General features: G+C 43.9%; 1 protein-coding gene across 1 annotated transcript; it reads left to right on the plus strand.

Moving 5' to 3' along the window:
- Window positions 1–1,726: 1,726 nt before the first annotated feature.
- Window positions 1,727–12,976, plus strand: LOC117040374. The gene is made up of 7 exons (XM_033138106.1): window positions 1,727–2,036; window positions 4,571–4,691; window positions 6,691–6,875; window positions 7,174–7,373; window positions 8,351–8,498; window positions 10,639–10,772; window positions 11,750–12,976. The coding sequence occupies exons 1-7, from the start codon at window positions 1,979–1,981 to the stop codon at window positions 12,464–12,466; spliced, it is 1,563 nt and encodes a 520-aa protein (XP_032993997.1). The 5' UTR covers window positions 1,727–1,978; the 3' UTR covers window positions 12,467–12,976.
- The last annotated feature ends 684 nt before the right edge of the window (window positions 12,977–13,660 follow it).

Consider the following 13,660-nt stretch of genomic DNA (forward strand, 5'->3'; position numbering starts at 1 on the left):
TTGGAGAGGTTGCCCAGTGCTTGGGATCTTACAACCATATGTGGAACTGCATGGTGGTTCAAGGTTTCTGGAGTTTAATAATGGATGAAGTCTTTATTACAAGTCAAGTGGTTCTCTGTGATCCCAGACTAGCATGGTTAAACTGAAGTTTTAAAGGGCTAATTTTTTAAAGAATTACTAAGCCTTGTTTTGGTGGCCATCAGACAAGTTTTGGCTCGAATTTGGAAGACAGCTGCCAATGCACTTGTGGAAAAACTAAGCAACTTACGGAGAACACACCAAGGACAATCCTGAGGAAACATGGTACATTTTTATTCAACACATCAGAAACCATGACATGACAAAGACACATCCATTGACTCATGGTAATCGCTGGAGTACCGTAAATCCACTGAGACAATGAGCATCATATTACCTAATGCCTTTAGTATTTACACATGATTTGTTAAACACCCGTATGTGAATACAGTATCACGTACATAGAGTGAATGGCGAGCAGGGTGCAAGCATAATTGGGGAGTTATTTTGAGTTAGACCATTTGTCTGTGTTTACTACTGAAAATGCATAGATTATAAAAAATAAGAGTGAAAACTGAAAGAGTGGCAGAGCAACACAGGAAGAGTGGAAGCTGCCTCATATGGAGTCAGGCCATGGGGCCATTTAGCTCTGTCTTGTCCACACTGACTGGCAGCTGCTCTCTGGGATTTTCAGACTGAGGTCATTCTGATTGAACCTGGGGCCTTCTGCATGCAAGTCACGTGCCGCTACGACTGAGCTACAAACCTTCCCAATAAACAATGATCCATCCATTGTTGACAGCTGTAAGAAAGAAAGGAACTATCTAGGGTGTAAGAAGCAATGGGTAGGATGGGGGGGGGGCCTTTCTCAGCAGCTGCAGCCCAATTATGGACCACTCTGACCTGTGAACAGCAGTTGGCTCTCTCCCCCATTGTGTTTTGCTGGTCATTGAAGTCCTTTAATTACAGCAGGCTTTTATCATATAATGCAGGTAATATGTTCATTACTTTTAATTAACACAGGAGTAGGGAGGAGGTTTGCTGATCTGTACCTGTTCATCAATATTCATACTATCCAAAATGGTTCTTGTTTAATTAAATTTGAATGATCTTGTCCTGGTGTGGTGATTTGCAAAAATAATGTCACTGTTTTTTTATTTTCCTGACAGTGGCAGTGATTGCGTCTTACGTATTGGATATGATTATTTCTCCACTTCTTTATTATTTCCCTTTTGCTATTTACAGTGCTGCTATTGTTCTTGAATGCCCACCATCAGATAGCCATTGCCCCCAGGCACTTTCACTTTATAAGTTTTACCGGTATTTGCTTGGGGTGGGAAACAAAACCATTTAAATTAAATCATTGTCTTTGTGTGTGAATGGCACATCATCAGGAAGACACATTCTCCCCCCCCCCACATGGGAAAAACCAGGCATCCAATCATCACCCTCACTCTCCCTTTCCTTTTTTGCAGATGTGGATGACCACATAAAGGTGAAAAGTTGGCAAGGGAAGTAATTGTGAGTGGGGATTTCAACCTGGATCTGCCCAGACCCAGCCCATCACTCTGTTAGCCTGCTTTTGCAAAAGGAGCTCTGTTTGACACTGACTGATGGGATTAAAAGGGGCAGGTATAAAGCTTTTTTAGTTTGAATTAGGTTGCTTGGTATGACGTTTAGTATTCACAGCGTACAGGCTCCCAACCAGCATTCCGCTCACAGATCATGTGCACGTAAACAAAAGGACTATCCTTGTTCACCCTCTTCCTGCTCCTCCCCCTGTTCAAAAAGAATTTGCTCGCTAATCCTCCACTTAAGTAATTGGTATGCAATGAGAAAACTCAGTCTTAAGGTGTGGTAACTTCAGGAATTCATCCTTCCACATTTGTCCGATTTATATGATTCAAATGTATGGCTGGGATACAGATGGAAGGAGAGCAGAGCCCTCCAGCCAAGAACCATGGCCGTTGCATTGTGGCCTGCATTTTTGCTCTTTATTGGTCACTCCTTCCAACTTGGTAAGTCTTTGATTCCTTAAGTTGGTGAAGGAAAGTTGGCTACCTGTTCTTTGCTCCTAGTGCCTACACCAGGGATGGGGAACTTGGGACTCCTCTGGAAGTTGTGGGACTCCACCTCCCACCAGCCTCCCAGCCAGCATAGGAGTGGGAGGATGATGGGAGTGGTAGCCCAACAACATCTGAATGGCTACAGCTTCACCCACCCCCATTTCTGGCAAAGAAGGAATGTGTCCTGAAGGCCTTTTATCTATTTGTAGATAAAGGTCCTTCCAGGGCCATGTGGGGGGCGGGATATAAGCTGAGAAGGAAATCCTGTTTTCTAATAAATTCATGCATGCAAGCACAGGAATATGTTGCTTTGATAACATCAAGCAAAAACTGGCAAAAGGTCAGCCTAGATGAAGTGATGCAATTAGGTAATTGTATGTTCTGGATTTAAGATAATTATGAGAGAGGCATGGAATGTATGCGCGTGTCAATTAATTTTAGATGACAGTGTCTTTTATATCAAAGTGTGATAAGCAAGAACTACTGAGTTCTGGGGTCCTTATTCTGCTGAGAGAACCGTGGATGTCTGCCCCCAAAGTCCTGACCTGACCACACACTGGTGAGGTGTTAATGAGGATGTATTGGTTCACATAGATCACAGAAACCTCGTTGGATTTGTGCAGCATTCTAGGTCTTTGCGATCAATTTACCGGTAACTTGATTACCAGGACCCAGAATTAAAAGGCATTAGGAAGTTGTACTACATATGCAGGCATTTCTGAGTATTGCAACACAAATGTTGACCTTGGATAAGTGAAGGAAGTGTCCTGCCCTATCATTGGTTTAAGCTGATGGCTGTCAACTGAAATGATCAGCTGATATTTCCTCAAAGGAGGGTAAGGGAAGAGCTTGCTAGGGGGGTGTCTTCCTGAAAAGGCAATCTACAGTACCTGTAAATTGTGGAGCTAGAGGTGGCCAGGAAGGAGGGCAGCAGAGAAGAAAGCAGTTCTACTTAGTACAGAGGCAGCCACAGTCAGAGGTGAAATGTGTCAGGAAATTAGAGAATCGGGTCAATGCAAAGAAAAGTTGAAAGCATCAGGACACCTTTAGCTAATTGAGGATTCCCTCTGTTCCAATTTCCCAAGGCTCCCAATTCAAAACTGGTTTCCTCAAACCCCTATCCTTTCAGACCCCATTCCTTCAGGTGAATTCATATCCTTTTAGGAAATGTTACCTTCAGGTACACAGAAAAAACTCTGCACTGTTGCTTTAAGAGCCACCTAACCTGTAGAACTGGATTTTTAGAGCTCCACCAGGAAGCTGCACAGAGCTTTGCATAATAAAGCTGTTACTTTAACCATCGGCTGTGTGGAGCAACTATTCTTCTTCTTCTTCTTCTTCTTCTTCTTCTTCTTCTTCTTCTTCTTCTTCTTCTTCTTCTTCTTCTTCTTCTTCTTCTTCTTCTTCTTCTTCTTCTTCTTCTTCTCCCCACCAGTCACTCTGGGCAGCTTCCAGCATATGGCAAAACATAGTAAAACATTAAACCTTAAAAAAGCTTGCCTACACAGGGCTGCATTCAGATGTCTCCTAACAGATATCTGTTCAACAGACAATACACAGCATACATCTGCAGCCTATATAATGGGTGGGGAATTGGCCCATTTGGGTGGGGCTGCCCACTTATCACTCATCTGACATCCGGTGATTCAAAAAGTTCCTTTGCAGTCCTGCTACTTCAGGCACCCCCAAACGCGACCCACCCACCAGCTGTTTTGGGACTACAATTCCCATCATCCCTGACCACTGGTCCTGTTAGCTAGGGATGATGGGAGTTGTAGTCCCAAAACAGCTGGAGGGACAAGTTTGGGGGTGCCTGTGCTACTTCTTTGGTAGATCTTTGAAGAAGATCTGCATCCTGGTATGAGTTCAAGCCAGATCTGCAAACCACAGGGTGGACGAGACACTAGATTCAGTTTGCATTTAAAGGTGGCCTTACCCAATCTGCTCTTTCTAAAATACATCCATGATTCAAAATTCACACTTCTGTGAATTTTGCAACACAGTTCTCCATCCAAGTTATATCGGTACAAAAATGTGTATGTTAAAATTAAGTAAATGTAACTTACAAACATGCATCATATTAGAAAAAATAGCTTTGTAATCATGTTATGTTAGGCTACATTGCCTAGAGGAATGCTGATGAATTTTCATGAGGACCTTTAAAAAGAAGAAGAAGAAGAAGAAGAAGCAAAATGCTATGGAAATGTGGAGAACTTAACTAAATACTGGAAAAAAATGAGAACTTGAGAGAAGCCAAAACCCATCCCAACCATCTCACTCTGCATCTGGGTCTGGCTTGAATCCAGGCCTTCCCATCCCCTGAATTCTAAGTATATACAGTATTCGTCAGGATTCATCCTTTTCAGGTGAAAGTAGCATATTTGGATTTCATCAGGATTTATCCTTTTCAGGTGAAAGTAGCATATTTGGAGAGTTCTTTCCTTCCAGAGTTCTCGATTTGTTCACTTTCCCCTTCTTATTCTAAGGAATCCTGCTTCCTCCACAAAACGTGGCACTAATTTCGGAGAACTTCTACACTTCCTTGACATGGCACCAGTCTCCAGACTCAACCAACAGCACTCAGTATGAGGTGGAGAAAAGTAATGGGTATGCTGACATTTTCTTTTCCAAGAACCACCTCTTTTGAACTTACACTGAACCAGACAATCAGTCCACCTAGCTAAGCATTGTCAACACTGAGGGTCAAACTTGCCAAGAGGTTAACTGCATGAGTGCAAATGTTCCTGGTTTTTGTTACTTGTGCAGCAGCTGTAAGGCTGGAATGATGGGGAGGGTAAGTTTCAGTCTATCCACCCCCACTCCCAGTGCCACAGTACTGACCAAAATCACCGCTCGAAAATTATTATTTGGATTTCAAGGAAGGTCTCTATGGGTGTTAAGAACAGTTTCCCTTGATGTGTTTTCTGGGGAGGGGGGGTGCATAGGTGACAAAGGAAAGGGGCTTTTCAGCTGTGGCTCCCCCATCTGTGCCACTCTCTTTTCAGAGGCCTTCAGGTAAAAACATACTTTTCCTTTCAGGCTTTTGATTAGACTACAGTGATGTTGCTTGCTTTTAGCTGGGCTGCCAATGTTATCGGCTGCTCTTATTTCTTGCTGCTCCTTGCCAATTTTTTTTAAAATGAAGAGCATATGTTTTCATTTAAATGTGTTTTTCCTACAATGTGTTTTAGTTGTTTATGCTTATGGTCTTAAATATGTTGCAAGCCTTTTGGATACCTTTGTGCGTAACAAGAAATGATCATGTTCAATAAATAACAGCAACAACGGGGTAAATCAGTGCTCCAGGTATGGAGGTACACCACTGGCTCCATCCTGGCTACGGTATTCCTGAAAGCAGTATCATTTTGATCATAACTGAAATCACGAACGAGAGACTAACTTGCTGAGCTGACAGCGAGACTACATGACCAGGGAGAGGAGACGGTGCATGAAGATTGGAAGGAATTCAGAGTGACTTGAAAAAGCTTTGTTTTTTGTTTTCTAAAGTTGGATATACCTTAGGGAAGGGAGCGGAGGTTTTTCGGTATTAAATATCAATTATTATGATGATTAGAATTTATGTTTAATGTAGATATATACTAGGGAAATGATTCAAGATTTGAGGAATGAAAAATAGATTTTAACTTGATTTGATATTAACTTGATTTGAAATTAGACGTTTAATGAGAAATTAGTTGTTGGAAAAGATAGTATAGGGAAGTGTTTAAAGTTGAATGATATGATGATAAAATTTAAAAATAGGTAGGATAAGTAGAGTGTTTAGGAGATTAAGATGTAATAAGGATGATAGAGGGTAAATAAAGTTAAGAAACTGTCAGGGAAGTTTGTAAATGAAATCCAGCAGTAGGAGATCAGGGGAAGCCACCCTAAGATGTTAAGGTTAAAATGTTAAAAGTATAAGAAATTTTTGTTTTCATTTTTTGTGTGTATTTTTCTTATAAAATGAATAAATAATAATATTTCTTTTTTTTAAAAAAAAGACAGACTAACTTTCAGGGTAGGCCCAGGCCATGTTGCCACTAGAGGCAAAAACCCCAGATGGCAACCCCTGTGACCTAGCCCTCATCACCTTCTGGTGCCCAGCACTCGGCATTGCTGGGTGCTCACTGCTCCTGGGTGCTTGCTGCTTGGTGCTCCTCTACCCCACTGCTGGCACACTCATGGATGGCAGTAGCAAACCTATACTTACACCTGGGCTGCCCCAAAGAGGGCAGGCAAGAAGAAGGGGTGAGCAGAGGAGCCTGCCACAGCCACCCATGAGCCTGCCACTGCCACTGCAGCTGCCAGAGTTGAGCAGGAGGCAGCAGCACCCAGCAGAGGGGAGCACTCAGCAGCAGCGAAGGGCAGGAGATGGCTTTGGGGCCAGCAGCTCCACCTGCAAGGGCGGAGGCATGATGGTGTGGGGGTAGGAGGTGCACACCCCCACCCCACCCCACGAGCCTCATGTTTGTTTTGCCACTTTGGGCAATGGCGGCTCTTTCTCCTCTCAGGGTGCTGCCCTTCACGGACAGGCTGGTTGTGGGTAGGGTGAAACAAATGCTAAAACATGATATGTCATGGTACTATTGCATCTTCTGCTTCTAAGTAACAGGTCTTATCCTGACTGGATCAAAGAGCCGTCCTGCAAAATAAGGAATCTCGGAGGAAACCGAAGCTGCCAGCTTCATCTGCCAGACTTGTTCAGTTTTTACCAAGCCAGGGTGAGAGCCCAGGATGGAGGCAGGTCCTCAAACTGGACCTATTCAAATGGGCTGCAGCTGTACAAAGACAGTAAGGAAACTTTTTCTGTCAAAGACTTGAACTGGGTTAGGTGACCATGCGTGTACTACTTTGCAGAAGAATGGCAGCTCCATCTGAAGGGGTGTCCTGTCCATCTCTGGTTTAAAACATCATGTAATGCAAACATGGATTTAATGTAGTACGTCATCTAGCCCTGACATTCAGAAGAAAGCGCAGAGATTAAAAGTGCTGATGATGGCGAGATCTAAGTTGCCTGTTCTGTCTGGGGCACTGAAAGGTGAAAGGGAACCTGCCAAATGTATCTCCTTTTTTCCCTCTCTCTTCACAGCTGTCGTTGGCCCCCTCATTCTCTCTCTGGCTGCTGCAGATCGTAGCATTACTGTATCCATCTCTATGCCCCAGATGCCACTGGAGGAAAATGACTCATTGGTTTTCACATCCCTTCTAAAGATCCTGATCATCCTCAGTAGTGAAGGGGGAGATTTCCAGAACGTAATGTTGTGTGAAGATGAATTGAACAGCTGTTGGGTTTGTTGTTGTTGTTGTTGTTGAACACGAATCTCCCTTTCCTCAATGCCCATTTCCTTGAACCAGGCAGATTGTATTGAATGGGTTCGCACAGGGGTGGAGAACCTCAGGCCAGAGGCTGAAGGCGTCCTTCTTTGGCCCTTGAAACTCTGCCCTGGCCACCCTACTCGTTGTCCTTGTCTCGCATGCCAAGTGTTTTTGCCTGGTTGGAATGTTTCCCTTAAAATCAATAATATTTCTTGCTTGCCTAGATGGAAGATAGTAGAAACTAGCCTATTGTACAAAAGGGAAAGTTGCATTTGTTGGTCCACCCACTTTTGTCCTGGTCACACCCAGCACTGGCATGTGGCTCAGAAAGCGCTACAATTCTGAATTGTTTAACAGTTAATCCATCTTTGCAGGGGCCTCTGGGAATTGTAGCTGTGAGAGGAATAGGTGGTGTCCTAGCAACTCCCAGAACTCTTAGAAAACTGAAATTCCCAAGATACTTTGGGAGAAGCCATGACTGTTTAAAGTGGCATGAAACTGCTTTAAACATATAGTGCAGATGGATCTCAGTGGAACTTACTTCTGAGAAGAGATGCATAGGAACACAGTGCAACTGGCTTTTCTTTCTTTCCTTTTTGTAGAGGCTAGCTTTGAATCAGGGATTTCCTGCTCCACAACTCAGTTTCTTAGCCATTAGGCCACACCAGAAATAGCTAATTGTGGTTTTCACTGACCTTCCTCAACATGAATGACCACCAGATCCAATTGGAGTACTGCTCTCACCATCCCTGACAACTGGCAATGTTGGCTGGGGCTGATGGGAGTTGTAGTCCAACATCTGGAGAGCACTAAGTTGGAGAAAACTTGTTTGCCCCCAGCCTTACCTAAAGGCTTCCAGTTTAAATATTGACCTTAAAAGTGACGCTAGCCTTTTGTTGTTTCTAAGAGCATAGAACTGCTTTGATACCCTATGTGTCTTCTTTCCCAAGATGGATAGCAAACAAAGAAGAAGAAACATAACAAAACACACCTTTGAGAATGTGAAGCCAAATACCAATTATTGTGTCAAAGCAGAAGTTGCAAACCAGCCAACCAGGGAAGCTGTGCAGTGTATTAAAACGCCAGCTAGCTCAACAGGTAAGAGACAAAGAGACTTCACCCCTACTCACTTTGGACTGGGGTAATCTACCTAATCTTTGCTGTTTTTCTGCACTACCCCAACATCTCAATGTGTGAGAGACTCCAGGGGTGCCTGCGCTTACCCAGGGTTCAGTTTCCTAGGAATAAAGGTCAGCAGAGACTGTGGTGTCTTTAGAAGATGTGGTTTTATTTACACATTTATACAACCTGAGCATAGGATGGAGGCGCTCATAACATTAACACCCCAATAGATCTTAATTCTCTATCTCAGGTTTCCAGGGAACCACCAAACTCAGCATGGAGCAAGTTGCTAATGGGCAGCTATTAAACCGTAGAGGAGTTCATCACTTACATCTATTGCTAGACACTATGAGTGAAGATCTGGGAGATGCTCTTCGTTAAGTCTCTTCACCCCCATATCGCCTTTCTACCAATTCCATTCTCTCTTTCTTGCTCCCTCTTTTCTTTTTTCCTGCTCAGGATTTGAGGAGGGAGATGTGCAGATTGCAAGTTTATACACTGGAAATATGAGGGCCTGTGTTAGGAGAGTGTGTTATGCTGGAAGAACAGTGGATATTCATATTTAAATACCCACTTGGCCGTGAAATTCACTTGTGCCTGTGAGCCAGTCACTCTCTCTCAGTCTCAGCCTAAACTACCTCACAAAGTTCATTTCATTTCATTTTGTTTATGAATTGCTCCCCTTGAGGCACCTTGAGGTGATTTACAATACGATGAGAATTGGACATAAAAACAATCTTAAGCAGAGTTGGTCAGAAGGTGACCAGGGATGGCAGCTCCTAGTTTAATTTAATATGCTTATAAGAGGTAATAAATAATATGTTGTTGTGAGGTTGGGTGGGGTAAGAATCATGTACATCACCTTGAGTTATTTGGAGGAAAGGTGAGGTATGTGTAATAAATAAATAACAACAACAACATTCTCTTGGTCTCAGAAATGCAGAAGGGGAAGAGTAAGTATTTGTATTGAAAAATTGTAGAAGGTTTGAGAAGTGACATACAGAAAACTCGCAACTTGGGCAAAAGAAATTAAAAGGGGGGGAAGGGGGCACGGTTCTGGGGAAAATTACTTTGGCAATCCTACCTGCTATTGAAACCAATGTATCTTGACTGTATGAGATTTTGGCTTTATGTGCAACTCCTGGAACATAGCCCCTGCGTAAGTTGAGAGTCACCTGTACAGTGGTACCCCGCTAGACGAAAATAATTCGTCCCGCGAAAATTTTCGTCTAGCGGGGTTTTCGTCTTGCGGAGCGGCAATGGGAGCCGCGCTCCGCAAAACGGAAAAAAAAGACGAAATTTTTTCGTCTTGCGAGGCAGCCCCATAGACTTTTTCGTCTAGCGGGGCTGCCTTCTGCTAGCGAATGCCATTCGTCTAGCGAGTTTTTCGTCTAGCGAGGCATTCGTCTAGCGGGGTACCACTGTATAAGGAAAACATAAAAGTGGGGTGGCTGTCTCCACCAGTCCTCCAAATATGGACTAAATTAAGATTTCACTATCAAGGCCGTCAGGATTAGCTATGCAAAGATTAAACTGCAATGGACCTACAGTGGTACCTTGGGTTACAAACACTTCGGGTTACAGACTCCGCTAACCCAGAAATAGTACCTCGGGTTAAGAACTTTACCTCAGGATGAGAACAGAAATTGTGCGGCGGTGCGGCAGCAGTGGGAGGCCCCATTAGCTAAAGTGGTACCTCAGGTTAAGAATGGTTTCAGGTTAAGAACTCACCTCCGGAACGAATTAAGCACATAACCAGAGGTACCACTGTACTTATTCCCCTGGAAAAGCCCTCATTCAGAATCCTGATACAGTGGTACCTTGGTTTCCGAACTTAATCCATTCCGGAAGTCCGTTCTTAAACCGAAACTGTTCTTAAACTGTGGCGCGCTTTCCCTAATGAGGCCTCCCGCCGCTGGTACCCTCCTACCGTTCAGATTCCGTTCATAGACAGATAAAGCTCGCTAACCGGGACACTACTTCCGGTTTTGCGGAGTTTGTAAACCGAATCGTTCATAAACAGGGCTGTTCTTAAACCAACATACCACTGTAGAATAGAATGGTGTTAATTGAAGAAAGGTTATTTTTTCTCCCAACTTTTCTTACCCCATTTCAGGTGACTACTGGACCCTTTCTGTTATAGTGTTGGCCTCTGTTTTTGGACTCATCCTGTTGAGCGGGGTTGGAAAGACTTTCCTTAAGCAGTACATGCAATTGAGCACCTCAGAAACGAATCTACCCAAATCCCTGGTGAGTAGCAATTGTTTGCTTCAGCTTGGCACAAATATCAACAGATCTGCACCGGTTTTTGATAGAATGTATGCTTTGGGCCAACTCTCTTGTGGACACATACAGCTGTTGTTGTTGTTGTTGACAGGGACCCAAGGCAGTTTACAGGTAAAAATAAGAACAGCTAAAAACATTTAAAAAATAACAATTAAAAACAATTTTACACACACACACACACACACCCCAACAAAACACAAAAAACTGTTGTTCTGTGTTTTTTGGGTGTGTGTGTGTGTGTGTGTGTGTGTGTGTGTGTGTGTGTGTGTAAGCTGTCAGTTCCCCAAAGCCTGTTGAAACAGGCTATTATTCTTACAAGTATCGTCCTTGGACACCAGTGTTTTGTATACCCTACAATTTTAAACCAGTTGCCACCTGTGAAAGTCTCAATCTACATTTGCAGCAAAGTGAGTTGGTACTGGTAGTGAGAAGAATCCTGAGGTGATAGGATGAACTGTGTCATTTCAGACTGCAGGTGGAAGAAATTGCAGTCTTGAATGCTCCCCTCTGGGTGAGGGGGAGGGAGAATCCCCTTGCAAGAAGACATCTAGCATAGCAAGAAGCAAGCTGGAATAGAAGCTTTTTCACTGATGCTTTTATTAATAGGCAGTGTTTAAAAAATAATGGGGGAGCCTTAATATTGTGGAGCAGCAGATTGAAAAAACAACAACACAAAACAAGCAGTGTGCTATTCATTGGAAGGCTCGGACAAATAAGAGAGCCTTCACGTGGTGCCTGAGCATCTGGAGAGAGTATTCCACAAATGGGAGAAGCCCCCCTTTATCTAGTCACCTCCTGCCTTGCCTTTGAAGAGAGGGGTGCCTAGAGAAGGACCTCTGATGGACCTATTTCTGCCCATGAAATTTTATGTGGTAGCATACTGCCCTGTTGAATTTCTTCCTGGTTTACATAGGAGCAATGATCTATTCATTTGTCCACAGGTTTTTCTGAACAGGAATTCATCTGCTCTGATACCTGCACTTCACTTGGAAGCTGATTCCGTAGTTTTCATCTCAACTACTGTGCAGCTGCCCTCGGAAGATGGTCTGCCAACAGAGCAGGAAAACCCCCAGTTCCAACTGATTCCAGGCAGTTTAGGTGCCCCGGGATCAAGTGACTATTGTCCAAATGGTTTTGATAAGGGCAATGAGGACCCCTCTTGCTTGTCAGTTGCTGTTGTAGACTCCCTCTCATCAGGAGGCCTGGTGAAGGAAGATTATTCAGATGATGAGGACTACAGAAGTGCTCTGGAGCTCTTGGAATCTTCTGAACACCCATTGCCATCACCTGGAGGATTTCATTTTGGTGGCTTGGAGACAGTCTCTTGGGAATGCAGAACTAGCTATAAAAGTGGCCAAGTGAGATGGCTGCCTTCATCTGGGGCTGATATTCCCCTCAGCTCTTTGAAGTTGCAGGCTCATCTAGACACACAAGGCCTTGTGTACAGTCCAGGACCTTTTGATATAGTGAAAAGCTGTGATGCTTACCCAGAGGCCCCATCCAAGCAGGTCGCTGAGTTACAGGTGTACTGGGATCAGAGCAGTTTCTTAGAAGATGCAAAGCTTCGTAGCAGCTCTAGCCTGGAAGCCAAAGACACAATGGCAACGAGTTTCCCTGGCTATGAACTCCACCAACCCATCCTTTTCTGTGAACCATAGTTTTTTTATGTGTCACATAAGCAACCGGGAAATGCAGAAACCCCAGCTGCTGTCTCACCCTGCAGGAGAAGGTGGGAGCTGAGGAAGAAAGAGCGAGGTCTGTCCTGACGGGTCTTCAAAAGGGTTACTGGCCTCTCTTTCCCTCTCCTCCCACTATATCCCAATATATTTTGCTTCCTGACATGCACACTTCCTCCCCTCTTCCAGCTCACCACCACACCCTGATCCCTGGCAACTGATGCCTGAAATGGCTCTCACTCAGCCTGAGGGTTAGGACAGGCCCTGAGGATGGTGAGACAGCAAACTGACTCATGAATTTACCTAATCCAAATGTAGCCATCTAACTGGAGTGCACAAAGGAGAGCCAGAAAATTGTAAGAAGGAGTAATGGTAGAACTCCTCCTTCTCATGTGCCTCATGTGTGTTAACCCTTACGTACTACCAAGTCCTCAAGGATACTCCAAACTAGGAGGTTTGGGTATTATTGTATTTGAAAATTCATTGTTCGATTTGTGGCTCTTGTCTTCCCAAACTGTATGGCTGCTGCCAGTGGGTCTTTTGCACTCATCATCTTCCCAGCTCCCATATCAATGTTATAGAAACTGGGGTTCACTTTTACAGCTGAAGTCCCACTCAAGGGGCTCAGAATTCCCCCAGGTCTGCTCTCAGAAAAATAAAAAGGAGACGACAACCAAGTAAAATTAAAGCAAGGCTGGCTGCTAAGCCTAATCCTTATTGAATGGTTGCAACAGAGATTCCTCCCTCCTCCAACAGGAAGAAGAAGGGCCCCAAACGAAGTGGGTAGCAACTTTTAAAACTTCAGAAAGTGGGTGTCCCATCCTCTTTACAGAAAAACCACCCAGAAACGTAATAGAAATGTAATAAAAAGGAGTTGTTCTGTGAAATCGGGAGCATGCATGGATTACATGCTTTCCAACTTGTCTATCATTATATTTTATGAATTGCCTGTCTAAGTCTGCCATTCATACTCCCGACACATTAACCATTCCAGTAGATATTGCAACCATCCCTGTCTCCTCTTCTTTCTTAGCCCATTCTTCTTGCATTTACTCAAATCTCCCCCCTGTTATACACAAAAGACCTCCATTTGGCAGGTTTCACCTTCTTCTGGCAAGTAGCAAACCTCCCAGTTGCCCATCAGCAGTACATTTAGGAGTTCCTCACTACCTGACT

Source organism: Lacerta agilis, chromosome Z (genome assembly GCF_009819535.1).
Source record: "Lacerta agilis isolate rLacAgi1 chromosome Z, rLacAgi1.pri, whole genome shotgun sequence".
Lineage (NCBI taxonomy): Eukaryota > Metazoa > Chordata > Lepidosauria > Squamata > Lacertidae > Lacerta > Lacerta agilis.